This window comes from Mobula birostris, chromosome 12 (assembly GCF_030028105.1).
Source record: "Mobula birostris isolate sMobBir1 chromosome 12, sMobBir1.hap1, whole genome shotgun sequence".
In the NCBI taxonomy this organism is placed as follows: Eukaryota; Metazoa; Chordata; class Chondrichthyes; order Myliobatiformes; family Myliobatidae; genus Mobula; species Mobula birostris.
Genome location: NC_092381.1, coordinates 112,643,066 through 112,661,195, shown reverse-complemented (window position 1 = coordinate 112,661,195; position 18,130 = coordinate 112,643,066). Strand labels below are relative to the sequence as shown.

General features: G+C 45.8%; 1 protein-coding gene across 2 annotated transcripts in view; it reads left to right on the top strand.

Annotated features, from left to right (window-relative positions):
• Nucleotides 1–243: 243 nt before the first annotated feature.
• Nucleotides 244–18,130, top strand: part of LOC140206411 (homeobox protein otx5-like) — a 37,460-nt gene continuing 19,573 nt past the window's right edge. Inside the window, exons 1-2 of one of the 2 annotated variants that reach the window (XM_072274779.1) lie at nt 244–344; nt 14,021–14,036. In XM_072274779.1, coding sequence (XP_072130880.1) covers nt 244–344; nt 14,021–14,036 — 117 coding nt within the window. The remainder of the gene's footprint in view (nt 345–14,020; nt 14,037–18,130) is intronic. The other variant, XM_072274780.1, reaches the window with a different exon arrangement.

Here is an 18,130-nt window from a genome sequence, read left to right as displayed (position 1 = left end):
CCTACTGCCTGGCAGTCACAGCTATTTGCCCTTGGAGTGTGATTCGGATGCAAGGAGGTGCGGAGAATCTTTGATGGGTTTGTCATCAAATGTATACCTTGTCTCGGACTGAAATAACATCCTACTCGGTTTCTTCTGTCTGCCTTCTTGTAGTGACGATCAGACTGGGGTAGGATAGCGACTCGTCTGCCTGGGCCATTCAGGAGAGAGAGAGAGACTCTTAACCCGAGTCTAACCTCGAGCATGATGTCCTACATTAAACAACCACATTATGCAGTCAACGGGCTGACCCTTACCGGCTCGGGTATGGACCTCTTGCACTCGGCCGTCGGATATCAAAGTAAGTCGTTAATATTTTGTTCAGACTCCCTTTTCCTCACCATTCCCTCCAGGGTGTGCAGCCACGCAGTAACCGAAATGCTTCCGTGCTCATAGCCTCTGTTGCCACGCAGCTGGAAACTTCTTGTACGTAATGTTAATTTAAAGTGCTGTGCAGATTTTAGACCGCGTAAAAAAATAAAATAAAATAAAAAAAATTCCTGCTCTATTCCACACACACACATATAACAGCTGAGCCCGGGATTGAAAACAAGAGAGAATCTGCAGATGCTGGAAATCCGAGCAGCACACACAAAATGCTGGAGGAACTCAGCAGGCCAGGCAGCATCTATGGAAAATAGTACAGGCAACGTTTTGAGCTGAAACCCTTCTCCAGTCCTGCTGAAGGGTTTCGGCCTGAAACATCGACTGTACATTTCAACATAGCTGCTGCCTGGCCTGCTGAGTTCCTCCAGCATGTTGTGTGTGAGGCTAGGATCGAGTCTGGGCTTCAAGAGCTGTGGGGCAGGGGTTCTGCTGCTTGTGACTCTCACTCTGAGTTGCGGGGTGGGGAGCTGAGGTCTGTGTGATACTTCCAGCTGCAGCTCACTGGTCACTGATGTCTGCCTTCAAACAGACAATTTTGGGTGCGAGACCCTCTCTGACACTGGGGCATTGATTCAAAGTGAAAGAAGATGCAAGGTTTGCTAAGTTATGTGAAGAACAGATAAAGATTAAAGATTAGATTTATTTGTCACACGTACAGTGAAATGCGTCGTTTGTCCGAGAATGTGCTGAGGGAAGTCTGCGAGTGTTGCCGTGGCCCTGGCATCAACATAGCTCGCTCACAACCCACTAACTCTAACACAGCTTACCCTTAAGCTTTTCACCTTTCACCCTTAACCCATGACCTCTAGTTCTAGCCTTACCCAATCTCAGTGGAGAAAGCCTGCTTGCAGCTACCGTATTGATACCCCTTATAATTTTGTATGCCTCTAATCTTCTACATTCTAAGGAATGAAGCCCCCACTTACTCAATCTTGCTCTGTAAGTTAGAATATAGGGATCAGGACATCCTGAGGACATGCAGTTTTATAGAACTCAGAACATAGCTTAGTACAGGCCCTTTAGTCCATCATAACTGTGCCAAACATGGTGCCAAATTAAACTCATCCCTTCTGCATGCACGTGATCCACATCTCTCCATTCTGCGCACATTCATGCGCCTGTCTAATGATGCCGAGACGCAACCTCGGATGCGCTGGACGCATCACCAGTGATGTAACCTGGGGTCATCGGGGGTTTCGAGTCTTTCAACATCAGACACGCTCGCCCAGGCGACCCAGCCAGGGTTGGTGAGGCTTGCGTCCCAGCAGCATTGGTCCACGGGTTACGCTACGTGATCTAAAGCCATCTGGAGGCTCACTCAGCAGCCTCTCTGACGATCCTGGTGGCTCTTTCTTTGTAGCCCCCTGTAGTGCCAAGGCGAGAGTAGATTCTGCAGAGCGAGCAGCCAACGAAACCTCCACACCCCATCTCTGTAGGCTCGTACCATGTCCTCCGCCCCGTCTCTGGCACTGCTCTACCAGCTCCTGGGGTTTGCCTTTCTTATGCTTGAACACCACCTCAACCCGGTCTTCCCAAGAAACTCTCAGTTCTACCATGACCATCTGCTCTGAGATTTCTGACAGAATAGCCATGTCAAGCCTCAGTGATGATGATGTGATGAAGTCAGGGAACTTTAATTGCTTCTCAAAACCGACTGAGCTCCTTAAACACCTCTGTCATATCTGCCTCCACAACCGCCCCTTGCAGCACATTCCAGCCACCCACCACTCTCTGCGTGAAAACTTGCCTCACACAGCTCTTGTAAATTCCCGTAAATGCATGCCCACTCCTCCAGGACGACCACTACCTTGTCATGGAGTTTGGAGGCTTGCAGGCCTCGATGACCCGGAGAGCTATGTTGGCTGGAGTCAGGGTTTTGTCACCCGTGCCAAACAGGTCAAAGGGTAGAGGACAGACTCAGAGTGGTCCACTGGTCCTCCAGGTTCGGGGGTGGGGGTTCAGCTCAGGGCTAACATCCCTGGCTGGTCAAACAAAACTGTTACGGAAACAGCAATGAAGAATCCTTCTGCATCTGAGTGCGACGGTATTCCTGAGTCTCCACCTGGGACTTACATGACTGACAGTAGTGAAAACTGAGCTGACGAAGAAAGCTCTGAATACTGTTAGTGACGGAGGACCTTCACTGCTGCCCTAGGTGCTAATGGTGTGATGGGCAAAAAGTAAGCGTCCTTGCTAGTATTTGACATTTCTACCTTGGGAGGGGTGGTAAAAAAGCTTGTGGCGGTCTACCCTAGTGTTAATTAGAATGAGAATGGGGTTTGTTATTACAGTCTAATATGTTGTGAAATTTGTTTTGTGGCAGCAGTAATGTGCAGAGACACAAACATTTCCATAAATTACAAATTAAAAATAATTTTTTTTAGAAAAAGGAGTACTGAGTTAAATGACAAGAGAAAATCTGCAGATGTTGGAAATTCAGGCAACACACACAAAAATGCTGGAGGAACTCAGCAGGCCAGGCAGTGCCTATAGATTTAAATAAACAGTCAGGGTTTCAGGCCGAGAACCTTCTTCAGAACTGCGGAGGAAAGGAGAAGACTCCAGAATAAAAAGGTGGGGAGGGGGGAAGGAGGGTAGCTCAAAGGTGACATGTGAAGCTAGGTGGGTGAGAAAGGTCAAGGGCAGGAGGAGAATGGATCATGGGAGAAAGGGAAGGAGGAGGGCATGGGCCCAGTAATGGATGTCTTCTTGAGGCATTTATAATGAAGATTTCCTGGATGGTGGAGAGCATGGTGATGCAGCTGCCTGAGCCCTCAGAGCTCTGCTGTAAACTCTTCCTAGTGTAGATCGTCGAAGGTGTGGAGGGTGGGGAGAGCCAGTGAGAATGCAGGGAGACAAATCTACAATGTTTTTATTTATATATTGAGATACAGAGCAGAGTAGGCCTTTCTGGGCCTTCCAGCCAAGCTGCTCTGCGACCCCTCCACTTAATCCTGATTAGAGCTCATCACAAGCTCCTTGTGTTGAGAATGATTTTCCTCATGATGTCGCTTGGTTGTGCCACCATTGGAATTCTGTTGGAATGCCTATGGATAACCTTTTGATTCCATATTGTCATGGGATTCTGCTGTTCCTCTGCACCTGGGTTCAGTCATTGCCAACACTTCCTGTGACTTACCCCTCACATCACCCCTTGAATCTACCCCCCCACCTTCAATGTAAACCTTCAGGTATTAGACATTACTACCCTGGGAAACAGCAACTTTGAAGGGTAGCCATTGTTTTCAGTGGGTACTACATCTACTAACGTGTGCACTGCACTGGATTGGAGAGTGAGTTTGTCAATCTGGCGGGAGAAAATTATGTTGGGAATGGTGAGAGTAGAGCGCCGCGGGAGAGGTGTAGGACAGATGGCAGAGAAGGAGTATCAGGGGCAGGGGGCGGCGTGGGTGCAGACACACCCAGCCCTGAGACACCAGGCAAGGTCTTTTGATTCCAAACAATTGGTTTATTGATCATTACAGAATGTCTCTCTGGTGCTTCCCGCTCCCTCTTCTCTCTCTTCTGCTGTTCCCAACCATGATTCCCTGTCCCTTCCTACTCTCTGTCCTCAATAGAGACCCAGATCAGAATCAGGTTTATCATCACTCACATATGTCATGAAATTAGTATTTTTGTGGCAGCAGTACGATGCAATACATTAAATCACTACAGTACTGTGCAAAAGGCTTAGGCACTGTACTGCTCATCATGGAAATGGGTTCTTCAGTCTTTACAACAGAGATGAGGAGGAATTTCTTTAGCCAGAGGGTGTTGTCAGATGTCTGATCCTCAGGGTTCTTTCAGGAGTCAGGAATGATGAGAAGTCTTAATTCCAAGATCTCAGTTTGTTTTAGAGTACAAACAAACATATAAATACTAAGAAAACTAAATAAAGAGCTGAGAAACAGTGCTAAGGGGGAACTAATGCAAAGACAAAAGAATAAAGGTGGTGCTTGAAAAATCTATCACCTTTGTAGATAAAGTCAGGGAAATTCCTCAGATAGGAATAAACTAGTTAATAGGTTACATATTTAAACAATAACATCACATAGGTAATGTGCTAATACTTAGCCAATGAAAAATGAGAGTGGTGATAAACCAGTAGTTTAGCTGCTATACCGCTTTCTACCAGTCAATGTGAAAAATTTAAGAGTTTGTTAAAAAGTACAAATTTTATAAAAAGTATTATTAAAGAAAAGTGGTTTCCAACAGTGATAAATCTGTGCAATTATTTGCCACAGATGACCGTGGAAGTTGTGTCATTTGAGTGTATTTAAAGTAGAGATTGATAGTTTCTTGATTAGTCAGGGCATCCAAGATTATGGGGAGAAGGCAGAAGAATGGTGTTGAGAGGGATAATAAATTAGCTATGATGGAATGATGCCGTAGACTTGATGGGCTGAATGGCCTAATTCAGCTCCTATGGCTAATTTTTTTATTCTTTGATAATAAACATACTTTGAATCTTTGAATTCTGTAACCTTCAGAAGGTGACAGAGTCAGACTGTACTGAACAAGACCCTTCAGCCCAACTCATCTAGGCTGACCCAGATGCCTACCGAACTAGGCCTATTTGACTGTATTTGGCCCAATTCCTATAGAGCACAGGTTCCCAACCCGGGATCCATGGACATGTCGGTTAATGGTCGGTGCCCATGGCATGAAAATGGTTGGAAAGGCTTGCTTTAAACCTTTCTAATCCAGTCACAACAGCAGTTTGTTAATTGGGGAAGAATCAGTGAGATGCACTCTGTGGCTACATTATTAGATACCCCTTGAACCCGATAAAGTGGCCACTGAGTATATGTTCGTGGTCTTCTGCCGCACAGTTCAATGTGTTGTGCATACAGAGATGCTCTTTTGCACACCACTTTTGTAACATGTGGTTATTTGAATTACGGTCACCTTGAGCCAGTCTGGCCATTCTCCGCTGAACTCTCTCACTAACAAAGCGTTTTCATCACGGAACAGCTGCTCACTGTAAACTCCAGAGACTGTTGTGCATGAGAATCAGTTTCTGAGGTACTCACACCACCCGTCTGTCACCGACAATCATTTCAAAAGTCACTTAGACCATATTTTTTCTGTATCATGATGTTTGGTCTGAACAGCAACTGAGCCTCTTGACCATGTCTGCATGCTTTTATGCATTGAGTTACTGTCACATGATTGGCTGATTAGATGTTTGCATTAATGAGCAGGTGTACCTTGTAAAGTGGCCACTGCGAGACAAAGACAAGACAAATTCATCTTAAAATCCATTTAATGATAGTCAAAATACTTCTTTCCTTAAACTTAATACTTAAATAATCAATGAAGTTTCTTTGTAATGTTAAAAAACACTGCAGGAATTTAGTGCACAATAATGATCCCATAAGTTTCCTCATGGTGCCTGGACAATAAGTTTTAAGTTAAGGAGATAGTGCAAGCAAGTTCACTGGTTCCATTTACTATCAGAGAATGTATACAGTATACAACCTGAAATCCTTACTCCTCACTGACATCCTCGAAGCAGATGAGAAACCCCAAAGAATGAATGACTGGGAAACAACATAAGAACCCCAAAGTCCCTGCTCCCCTCCCACACAAAAGCAGCATCAACTCTCCTCCCACTCTCCGTCCACACAAGTAACAGCAAAGCCCCAAAGAATGACCATGGTCTAGAGTCCATCAAAAGCCACCGTTCATCCCAACAGTTCAACATCCCACAGGCTCTCTTGTGTCTGCAGAACTACATATATATTAGATAAAAGCATGCACGCAGGAGATGGCTCTAACTGGTGGATTCACATTGCAATGAACGAGAGAGAGAGAATGATGTGTATGCATAGACAACAGCGCATGTGCAGACAACAGATCAATATTTGGTGCTAAGGGAGGGGTGTCATTCCCTAAAAGAAATAGATCCATACACTACACTTCCTCCCCCTTTAAATTAATGCAACATAAAACCATAAATGTACAAAACATTCAATTTCCCTTTCATAAACCCATATACCAAATAAACATGCTTTCAGAATAACAGCTCATAACTAACTTCACAGTTCTAAAGGTTCAGTCTTCTGGTTGGCGTCTGTTTCTTTCAGGATATCTCCTCTGGACCTGTGGGGTGGCATCAGATTTGGCAGGCGTCTTGTCTAAGCCAACATTCTCGGTTTCCAGCGTTGCGTTGCTGTCAGTGACATCATCACAAAGAGATAAGTCTGGTGGATGGAATGTGTCCATCTTGTTGGATGCAATCGACTCAGTGTTCTTTGGTTGAGCATCCGGTTTCTGGTCCACATGACATCTCTATGTCTGATTTCCAAGATCCACTGTATACGCCAGTGGTCCAGTTCTTGCAGCTATCCTACTGGGTCTCCACTTGTCTTCTTGGTAATCAGACGCCAGAGCTTCCTGTCCAATCCCAAAGCTCCTTGCTGCTCCACTTGGATACTGGCTGAACTGTTTATTTTGTACTTCCTTTCATAGGTCTGGTTTCAGGAGGTCTATGTGATTCCTGCTCATGAACAGCATTGCACGTGTTTGATTTGTCGTGGCATGAACAGAGTTCCAATGCACAAAAAAGAAGTTGTCCACCTTGTGGTGTAGAGAAAAGTCCCCCCTGTCCGTTGGTTTCATGGACTTCTTGAAGGTTTGGATAAACCTTTCAGTTAAACCCATTTGTTGCTGGGTGGTGAGGAGCTGACTTGAGATGTCAGATGCTATTTCTCTTCATGAACAGTTGGAATTCTTCTGACGTGTATTGTGGTCCGTTGTCACTCACAATGTGTTCTGATAAGCCATTTCTAGTGAAGATAGTCCTCAGAGCAGAGACAGTCTTTGCTGATGTGGTTGACTTCACTGGTATAACCTCTGGCCACTTTGAATGAGCATGCACAGCATTCAGGAACGTGTAAACCATGAATGGCCCAGCAAAGTCAATATGTACACTTTGCCATGGTGACGGTGGCCACTCCCACCGGTATAACCTTTTGGCATCCTGAATAATTTTTGGCCAAGTCTTCGATCTGTTTATCTATTCCTTCCTCAAACACCTGATTAGCATTAAGCAGCTGTGACAACCTCTGGTTAGTGCTACCATTTGGGCTGCAGTTGCCTTTTAATGCCACACTGAGAGCTTTGATTTAGTGCCAGCCTAGTTGGATTTTTCTCAACCATTTACTTCTGAAAAGTGCTGGCCCTCCACTTTTCAATACATATCTTAGAAAACGGCGTTCTGAGAGGCGGGACTGCGCAGGCCTGTGACGTCGGGCAGTGCAGCGTGGCAGATTTAAAAGGGCAGACATCCTGCTTCGGGTTTGATTCGAAGAAGGAGTCTGAGAGTCTGAGTGGGAGTGCCGAGAAAGACATTTTTGAAATTTTCGTTATTTTTTTTTCTCCAACGGCGTTCTGAGAGGCAGGACTGCGCAGGCGTGTGACGTCGGGCTGTGCAGCGCAGCAGATTTAAAAGGAACAGAGCTTCATAGAGCGGGCAGCGTAGTTTGCAGGTGGCGGAGTGAGCCGGGAGCAGAGTGACTTAAGGGCTTCGGCTCAACGGGCTTAGGCGGAAACGGGCAAGGTGAGGGAGGTTTGGCATTCATTTTCTGTTGTTATTTGAGGAGAGGGGCAGTATGAGTGTGAGGGCAGTTTGCTGTTCTCGGTGTCGGAAGTGGGAGGCCCTGGAGTCTCCAAGCCTCCCGGACGTTTACATCTGCGCCAAGTGCATCGAGATGCAGCTCCTAAGGGACCGCGTTACGGAACTGGAGCTGCAGCTCGATGACCTTCATCTGGTCAGGGAGAGTGAGGAGGTGATAGAGAGGAGTTGCAGGCAGGTGGTCACGCCGGGGCCACGGGAGGCAGACAAGTGGGTCACGGTTAGGAGGGGGAAGGGGAAAAGTCAGGTAATAGGGAGTACCCCGGTGGCTGTGCCCCTTAACAATAGGTACTCCTGTTTGAGTACTGTTGTGGGGGACGGCTTACCCGGGGGAAGCGACAGTGGCCGTGCCTCCGGCACAGAGTCTGGCCCTGTAGCTCAGAAGGGTAGGGCAAGGAATAGGAGGGCAGTTGTGATAGGGGACTCGATAGTAAGGGGGTCAGGTAGGCGATTCTGTGGACGCAGTCCAGAGACCCGGATGGTAGTTTGCCTCCCTGGTGCCAGGGTCCGGGATATTTCTGATCGTGTCCAAGATATCCTGAAGTGGGAGGGTGAGGAGCCAGAGGTCGTGGTACATATAGGTACCAATGACATAGGTAGGAAAAAGGATGAGTCCTGAAAGGAGAATATAGGGAGCTAGGAAGGGAGTTGAGAAAAAGGACCGCAAAGGTAGTAATCTCGGGATTACTGCCTGTGCCACGCGACAGTGAGAGTAGGAATGCGATGAGGTGGAGGATAAATGCATGGCTGGGGGATTGGAGCAGGGGGCAGGGGTTCAAGTTTTTGGATCATTGGGACCTCTTTTGGCGCAGGCGTGACCTGTACAAAAAGGACGGGTTGCACTTGAATCCTAGGGGGACCAATATCCTGGCAGGGAGATTAGCGAGGGCTACTGAGGTGACTTTAAACTAGAATGGTTGGGGGGTGGGAATCAAATTAAAGAGGCTAGGCGTGAGGAGGTTAGTTCACTACAGGGGGATGGGAACCAGTGCAGAGAGACAGAGGGGTGTAAAGTGAGGGTAGAAACAAAAAGTACTATGGAGAAAAGTAAAAGTGGCAGGCCGACAAATCCAGGGCAAGCATTAAAGAGGGCCACTTTTCAGCATAATTGTAAAAGGACTAAGAGAGTTGTAAAAGAGCGCCTGAAGGCTTTGTGTGTCAATGCAAGGAGCATTCGTAATAAGGTGGATGAATTGAAAGTGCAGATTGTTATTAATGATTATGATATAGTTGGGATCACAGAGACATGGCTCCAGGGTGACCAGGGATGGGAGCTCAACGTTCAGGGATATTCAATATTCAGGAGGGATAGACATGAAGGAAGGGGAGGTGGGGTGGCGTTGCTGGTTAAAGAAGAGATTAACGCAATAGAAAGGAAGGACATAAGCCGGGAAGATGTGGAATCGATATGGGTAGAGCTGCGTAACACTAAGGGGCAGAAGACGCTGGTGGGAGTTGTGTACAGGCCACCTAACAGTAGTAGTGAGGTCAGAGATGGTATTAAACAGGAAATTAGAAATGTGTGCAATAAAGGAACAGCAGTTATAATGGGTGACTTCAATCTACATGTAGATTGGGTGAACCAAATTGGTAAAGGTGCTGAGGAAGAGGATTTCTTGGAATGTATGCGGGATGGTTTTTTGAACCAACATGTCGAGGAACCAACTAGAGAGCAGGCTATTCTGGACTGGGTATTGAGCAATGAGGAAGGGTTAATTAGCAATCTTGTCGTGAGAGGCCCCTTGGGTAAGAGTGACCATAATATGGTGGAATTCTTCATTAAGGTGGAGAGTGACATAGTTAATTCAGAAACAAAGGTTCTGAACTTAAAGAGGGGTAACTTTGAAGGTATGAGACGTGAATTAGCTAAGATAGACTGGCAAATGACACTTAAAGGATTGACGGTGGATATGCAATGGCAAGCATTTAAAGGTTGCATGGATGAACTACAACAATTGTTCATCCCAGTTTGGCAAAAGAATAAATCAAGGAAGGTAGTGCACCCGTGGCTGACAAGAGAAATTAGGGATAGTATCAATTCCAAAGAAGAAGCATACAAATTAGCCAGAGAAAGTGGATCACCTGAGGACTGGGAGAAATTCAGAGTTCAGCAGAGGAGGACAAAGGGCTTAATTAGGAAGGGGAAAAAAGATTATGAGAGAAAACTGGCAGGAAACATAAAAACGGACTGTAAAAGCTTTTATAGATATGTGAAAAGGAAAAGACTGGTAAAGACAAATGTAGGTCCCCTGCAGACAGAAACAGGTGAATTGATTATGGGGAGCAAGGACATGGCAGACCAATTGAATAATTACTTTGGTTCTGTCTTCACTAAGGAGGACATAAATAATCTTCCAGAAATAGTAGGGGACAGAGGGTCCAGTGAGATGGAGGAACTGAATGAAATACATGTTAGTAGGGAAGTGGTGTTAGGTAAATTGAAGGGATTAAAGGCAGATAAATCCCCAGGGCCAGATGGTCTGCATCCCAGGGTGCTTAAGGAAGTAGCCCAAGAAATAGTGGATGCATTAGTGATAATTTTTCAAAACTCGTTAGATCCTGGACTAGTTCCTGAGGATTGGAGGGTGGCTAATGTAACTCCACTTTTTAAAAAAGGAGGGAGAGAGAAACCGGGGAATTATAGACCGGTTAGCCTAACGTCAGTGGTGGGGAAACTGCTGGAGTCAGTTATCAAGGATGTGATAACAGCACATTTAGAAAGCGGTGAAATGATCGGACAAAGTCAGCATGGATTTGTGAAAGGAAAGTCATGTCTGACGAATCTCATAGAATTTTTTGAGGATGTAACTAGTAGAGTGGATAGGGGAGAACCAGTGGATGTGGTATATTTGGATTTTCAGAAGGCTTTTGACAAGGTCCCACACAGGAGATTAGTGTGCAAACTTAAAGCACACGGTATTGCGGGTAAGGTATTGGTGTGGGTGGAGAGTTGGTTAGCAGACAGGAAGCAAAGAGTGGGAATAAATGGGACCTTTTCAGAATGGCAGGCGGTGACTAGTGGGGTACCGCAAGGCTCAGTGCTGGGACCTCAGTTGTTTACAATATATATTAATGACTTGGATGAGGGAATTAAATGCAGCATCTCCAAGTTTGCGGATGACACGAAGCTGGGTGGCAGTGTTAGCTGTGAGGAGGATGCTAAGAGGATGCAGGGTGACGGATAGGTTGGGTGATTGGGCAAATTCATGGCAGATGCAATTTAATGTGGATAAATGTGAAGTTATCCACTTTGGTGGCAAAAATAGGAAAACAGATTATTATCTGAATGGTGGCCGATTAGGAAAAGGAGAGGGGCAACGAGACCTGGGTGTCATTATACACCAGTCATTGAAAGTGGGCATGCAGGTACAGCAGGCGGTGAAAAAGGCGAATGGTATGCTGGCATTTATAGCGAGAGGATTCGAGTACAGGAGCAGGAAGGTACTACTGCAGTTGTACAAGGCCTTGGTGAGACCACACCTGGAGTATTGTGTGCAGTTTTGGTTCCCTAGTCTGAGGAAAGACATCCTTGCCATAGAGGGAGTACAAAGAAGGTTCATTAGATTGATTCCTGGGATGGCAGGACTTTCATATGAAGAAAGACTGGATGAACTGGGCTTGTACTCGTTGGAATTTAGAAGATTGAGGGGGGATCTGATTGAAACGTATAAGATCCTAAAGGGATTGGACAGGCTAGATGCAGGAAGATTGTTCCCGATGTTGGGGAAGTCCAGAACGAGGGGTCACAGTTTGAGGATAGAGGGGAAGCCTTTTAGGACCGAGATTAGGAAAAACTACTTCACACAGAGAGTGGTGAATCTGTGGAATTCTCTGCCACAGGAAACAGTTGAGGCCAGTTCATTGGCTATATTTAAGAGGGAGTTAGATATGGCCCTTGTGACTACGGGGGTCAGGGGGTATGGAGGGAAGGCTGGGGTGGGGTTCTGAGTTGGATGATCAGCCATGATCATAATAAATGGCGGTGCAGGCTCGAAGGGCCGAATGGCCTACTCCTGCACCTATTTTCCATGTATGTTTCTATGTAAAACAGCTTGTTGTAGTCAGCCTCTGGAATTATGGATAAATCTGACCCTGTATCTGGCTCCATTTTCAGATTTACACCAGACACATCTATCGTGATCCTGATGATTTTGCAATCTGCTTCAGTATTACGATGCAGTTCCAGGCATGACAGTTCACCTTTATCAGATTCTGTTGTTTGATTCTGTTTTCCATTTGGTAATTTTATGTATTTACTTAGATATGTGTTTGAGACTTTTCACTCAGTTTTTATCTGCCTTGCACATTCTCTCTGTGTGATCTTGTCTGTGACACTTTCTGCAGACTTTTTCTTTGAACCACCAGGCATTTGCATCATGGGAGGATTTGCCACATCGATATCATTTTTGCCTTTTTGCACCATTCAGGGACACTGTGCCAATAGCCTCATTTCAGTGCTTTGACTACACATACCACGTACAAGTCTGTCCCTTAATGCATCAGAAAATCCATCTCTAAAGTCACAGTACTGGGAAAGTTTGCACAGTTCTGCAATGTATTCAGAATGCTTTCACCTTTTGACTGTTTCTTTTGTAAAATCTAAATCTCTCAGCTTTTGCCAATGGCTTAGGATACAAGTGATTTTGTAAAATTGTAACAATTTCGTTGAAGCTCTTGCTTGCTGGCTTTCCAGGGATTACTAAGTTGCCTAAGAGACTGTGTGTCCTTCCACCATTAAGCTAAGAAGCATAAGAGCTTTCTTGTACTCCCCCATGTTGTTTCTGTTACAAGACAGTTCAACTCTCTTGACGTACAACTCCCAACCTTCATTAGTGCTTCCAAATTTGTCAACTTCCCTGACTGAAGCCATGGCCACGCTGTTTTCACTTTATATTTAGTGTGTCTTTCAAAGTTACTCATGCGTCCTTTGGCTTTTTCGTGCTGTTTAACTCTCGCTGTTTCGTCCCGCCACTATCGGTGCAGTTCGTGATATTCTCAGACATTCAGGTTCATACTCATAGCCAATTTGCTGTGTCTGTGCACAACTACATATCAATTAAATAAAAGCATGAACGCGAGAGATGGCTAGTGTATTCGCATTGCAGTGAGAGAGAGAAAGAGAGAGGGAACAATGCACATGAGCAGACAACAGCGCATGCGCAGACAACAGTGCATGCACAGGTGACAGATCAGTACTGGTGGGGCTGGGGGTGTGTTCATTGCTCTAAAAGAAATAGAGCCATACATTACGTCTCTCTCACACCAACAAGGGAGAGAGAGATATCACTCCTTTCACAGCAAGAAGGGGCCAAACAGCTCACTGTTTCACTGTTAGTGGAAAAAGAGGCATTAGGAGAAGAAGAATTTAAGTTGTTTCAGTGACGGGCTGGGAGAAATTGCCCTCTGACACCATCTGTAGCTCCACCCACATTCACCAAAACTTATTAATTGGGATGCAAAATATTTTAACCAGAACAGATTTTCAAAAATACTTTAGTTATAAAAGCAAGGCGGAGCCGGTGTACTTTTTGGCAAGTTTACAAGGACGTTGCCGGGTCTGGAGGACCTGAGTTATAAGGGAAGATTGAATAGGTTAGAACTTTACTCCTTGGGACATAGAATGTTGAGAGAAGATTTGATAGAGTTATACAAAATTATGAAGGGTATAGATAGGGTAAATGGAAGCAGGCTTTTCCCACGGGTTGGATGGAATTATGACCAGAGGTCATGGGTTAAGGGTGAAAAGTGAAAAGTTTAAGAGGAAAATGAGGGGAAACTTCTTCACTCAGAGAGTGGTGAGAGTGTGGAATGGGTTATCAGCACAAGTGATGCATGCGAGCTCGATTTCAACGTTTAAGAGGTTTGATAGGTGTGTGAATGGCAGGAGTATGCAGGGCTATGGTCCCGGTGCAGGTCAATGGGAGTAGGTAGTTTAAATGGCTCATCATGGACTAGATGGGCTGAAGGGCCTGTTTTTGTGCTGTCCTTTTCTATGATTCCATCTCCTATGAGACTATAAGAAATAGGAGCACTAGGCTATTTGGCCCATTGGTTCTGCTCTGCCATTCAATCATGGCTGATTTTCTATCCTTCTCAACCTCATTCTCCTCATAACCTTTGACACCCTTACTAATCAAGAACCTAGAAACCTCTGCCTTAAATATACCCAATGACCTGTGTCCACAGCCACCTGTGACATTGAATTTCACAGATTCACCACTCTCTGGTTGAAATTCTTCCTCATCTCCATTCTAAATGGACGTCCCTCTCCTCTGAGGCTCTGGTCCTAGACTCCCCCACTATAGGAAACATCCTCTCTACATCCACTCTATCTGTGCCCCCTGGTCCAGGACTCCCCTAAAATAGGAAACATCCTCTCCACATCCACTATCTGTGCCCTCTGGTCCTAGACTCCCCCCAACTATAGGAAACATCCTCTCCACATCCACTCTAACTGTGCCCTCTGGTCCTAGACTCCCCCACTGTAGGAAACATCCTCTCCGCATCCACTCTATCTGTGTCCTCTGGTCCTAGACTCCCCCATTATAGGAAACATCCTCTCCACATCCACTCTATCTGTGCCCTCTGGTCCTAGACTCCCCCACTGTAGGAAACATCCTCTCCGCATCCACTCTATCTGTGTCCTCTGGTCCTAGACTCCCCCATTATAGGACACATCCTCTCCACATCCACTCTATCTGTGTCCTCTGGTCCTAGACTCCCCCACTACAGGAAACATCCTCTCCAAATCCACTCTATCTGTGTCCTCTGGTCCTAGACTCCCTCACTGTAGGAAACATCCTCTCCACATCCACTCTATCTGTGCCCTCTGGTCCTAGACTCTCCCACTATAGGAAACATCCTCTCCACATCCACTCTATCTGTGCCCTCTGGTCCTAGACCCCCCACTGTAGGAAACATCCTCTCCGCATCCACTCTAACTGTGCCCTCTGGTCCTAGACTCCCCCACTGTAGGAAACATCATCTCCACATCGACTCTATCTGTGCCCTCTGGTCCTAGACTCCCTCACTGTAGGAAACATCGTCTCCACATCCACTCTATCTGTGTCCTCTGGTCCTAGACTCCCCCACTACAGGAGACATCCTCTCCGCATCCACTCTATCTGTGTCCTCTGGTCCTAGACTCCCCCATTATAGGACACATCCTCTCCACATCCACTCTATCTGTGTCCTCTGGTCCTAGACTCCCCCACTACAGGAAACATCCTCTCCAAATCCACTCTATCTGTGTCCTCTGGTCCTAGACTCCCCCATTATAGGACACATCCTCTCCACATCCACTCTATCTGTGCCCTCTGGTCCTAGACTCCCCCACTATGGGAAACATCCTCTATATATCCACTCTATCTGTGTCCTCTGGTCCTAGACTCCCCCACCATAGGAAACATCCTCTCCACATCCACTCTATCTAGGCTCGGGGTTTCCAGCCTGGTATCCACAAACCCCTTGCTTAATGGTATTGATCCATGGCATAAAAAAAGGTTGGGAACCCCTGATCTAAGCCTCTCAATATTCAGTAGGTTTCAATGAGATCCCCTTGACATTCTTTGAAAGTCTGGTGGGTATGACCAACACAGTCAGAGGAAGTGCTGGGGGTAGCTTCCGGCACCGACATAGCATGCCCACAACTTACTAACCCTGTACTGAGTATTTTTGGACTGTGGGAGGAAACCAAAGCACCAGGAGGAGACCCACGCAACCACAGGGAGAAGGTACAAATGAACCATGACCGTACAGCTGGCGCTGAAATTGTTACGCTAACCGTTATGGTTCCATGACACTGGGGGCATGAGTGGTATTGTTTCACTACCGTTACTTGTCATGTTCTGTTGTCTTGTGTTCTCTGCCGAGCATTGTGGGCGTACTGCAATGGTGCCAGGTTTTCAATTTGGTGTCTCCTTCACTGAGAGTCAGCATTGGTCACAGGTGGGATGGGGTGTGGTGATGGGTAAATGAGGCTTGATAGGGCACAGCCATCAGCCAATTTGCAGAGGACACCTAGACTGAGGGTGCAGTGGACAGCAAGGAAGGCTATCGAAGAATAGTTGGACACCGAGGAGTGTGGTAGAACAAAGGGATCTGAGAATACAGCTCCATCATTTGATGAAAGTGGCAGCACAGGTAGACAGGGTTGTAGAGAGAGCTTTTGGCACATTGGCCTTCAGAAATCAAATTACTGAGTACAGGAGATGGGATTTATATTGAAGATGATTAGGACATTGGTGGGTCACCCACTCACAGGAAAGATGTAAATAAGGTTGAAAGAGTACGGAGAAAATTTACAAAGTTGCTGCTGAGACTGGAGGACCGGAGTTATCAGGAAAGGTTGAATAGGTTCGGACTTCACTCCCTGGAGTGAAGGAGAAAGAGAGGGGATTTGATAGAGGTGTACAAAATTATGAGAGGTATAGATAGGGTAAATGCAAACAGGATTTTTCCACTGAGGTTGGGTGAAACCAGAACTCAAAGTCATAGATTAAGGGTGAAAGATGAAATATTTCTGGAGAACCTGAGGGAGGGGGATTCTTCACTCTCAGAGGGTGGTGTGAAAGTGGAATGAGCTAACAACAGAGTGGTGGATGTGGGTTCAATTGCAAGATTTAAAAGAAATTTGGATGTACATGGATGGGAGGGAGATAAAGGCTATGGTCCTGTTGTGGGTCAATGGGATGAGGCAGAAGAATAGGTTGGCATGGACTAGGTGGGCTGAAGGGCCTGTTTCCGCACTGTAGAGCTCTTTGACTCTATTAAGGGAAGGAATTGAGATATGAAGTTAATATTTGATCTCCCAATTTACCTTGCTATGGCCCTTGTACTCTGCTGTCTACTAACCAGGGATTTCCCAACTGGGGTCCACAGACGCCTTGCTTAACGCTGTTGGTCCATGGCATGGAAAGGTTGGGAATCCCTGGATCGTAGCTGCTGCATGACACGGATGAAGGAAAGATAGAGGGCTATGGGGGGATCAGTACACACAAAATGCTGGGGGAACTCAGCAGGCCAGGAAAAGAGTACAGTCTACGCTTTGTGCTGAAACACAATGGCAGGCCTGGAGAAAAACAGCTGAGGAGTAGATTTAAAATGTGGGGGAGGAGGAGAGAACACAAGGTGATAGGTGAAACCTGAAGAGGGAGGGGATGAAATAAAGAACTCGGAAGTAAGTTGGTGAAAGAGACAGAAGGCCATGGAAGAAAGAAAAAGAGGGGATGAGCACCAGAGGGAGGCGATGGACCGGCAAGGAGATAAGGAGGGAGCGGGAAAAGGGGATGGAAAATGGTGAAGGAGAAGGGTGTGTGGCATTACCTGAAGTTTGAGAAATCAATATTCATGCCATCAGGTTGGAGGCTACCCAAATGGAAAACAAAGTGCTGTTCCTCCAACCTAAGTGTGGCCTCATCATGACAGTGGAGGAGACCACGGATAGACGTATAGAATTAAAATGGCAATGTGGGATGGAACTATTCGATTGATCTTAAAGGTCAGAACTGTTACGTTCTGTAGCTTTGAGACATTAAACTAGTTCAAAGGAAGACACAGGAGTCTGAAGTGCAGGCCTTACTTCGTGTTTCCTTAAGCCGGGTGCTCACGCGTCATGTGGTAGCGTGATGACATATGCATTTCAACTATCTTTACACGTCAGAATCAGCTTTAATATCATCAGCGTATGTCATGAAATTTGTTAACTTTACGGCAGCAGTACAATGAAATACATGGTAAATAAGTACAGAGGAAAAACCTGAGTTATATTAAGTATATATATGTTTATTAAGTAGTTAAGTTAAAACAAGTCGTACAAAAAAACAGAAATAAAAAAAAGTAGTGAGGTAGTGTTCGTGGGTTCAATGTCCATTCAGAATTGGGATGGCAGAGGGGGAAGAACCTGTTCCTGAATCACTGAGTGTGTGGCCATACAATTTGAGAGCTATTAGTAGATGAATGGCCTCCTAATTAAATAAATAGATAAGAGCAGAGCAACTTCTACGTTAAAATACTAAAAGTTTTGAATATTTCCAAAACACCACAATACGGTAAATAGCGAAGCTG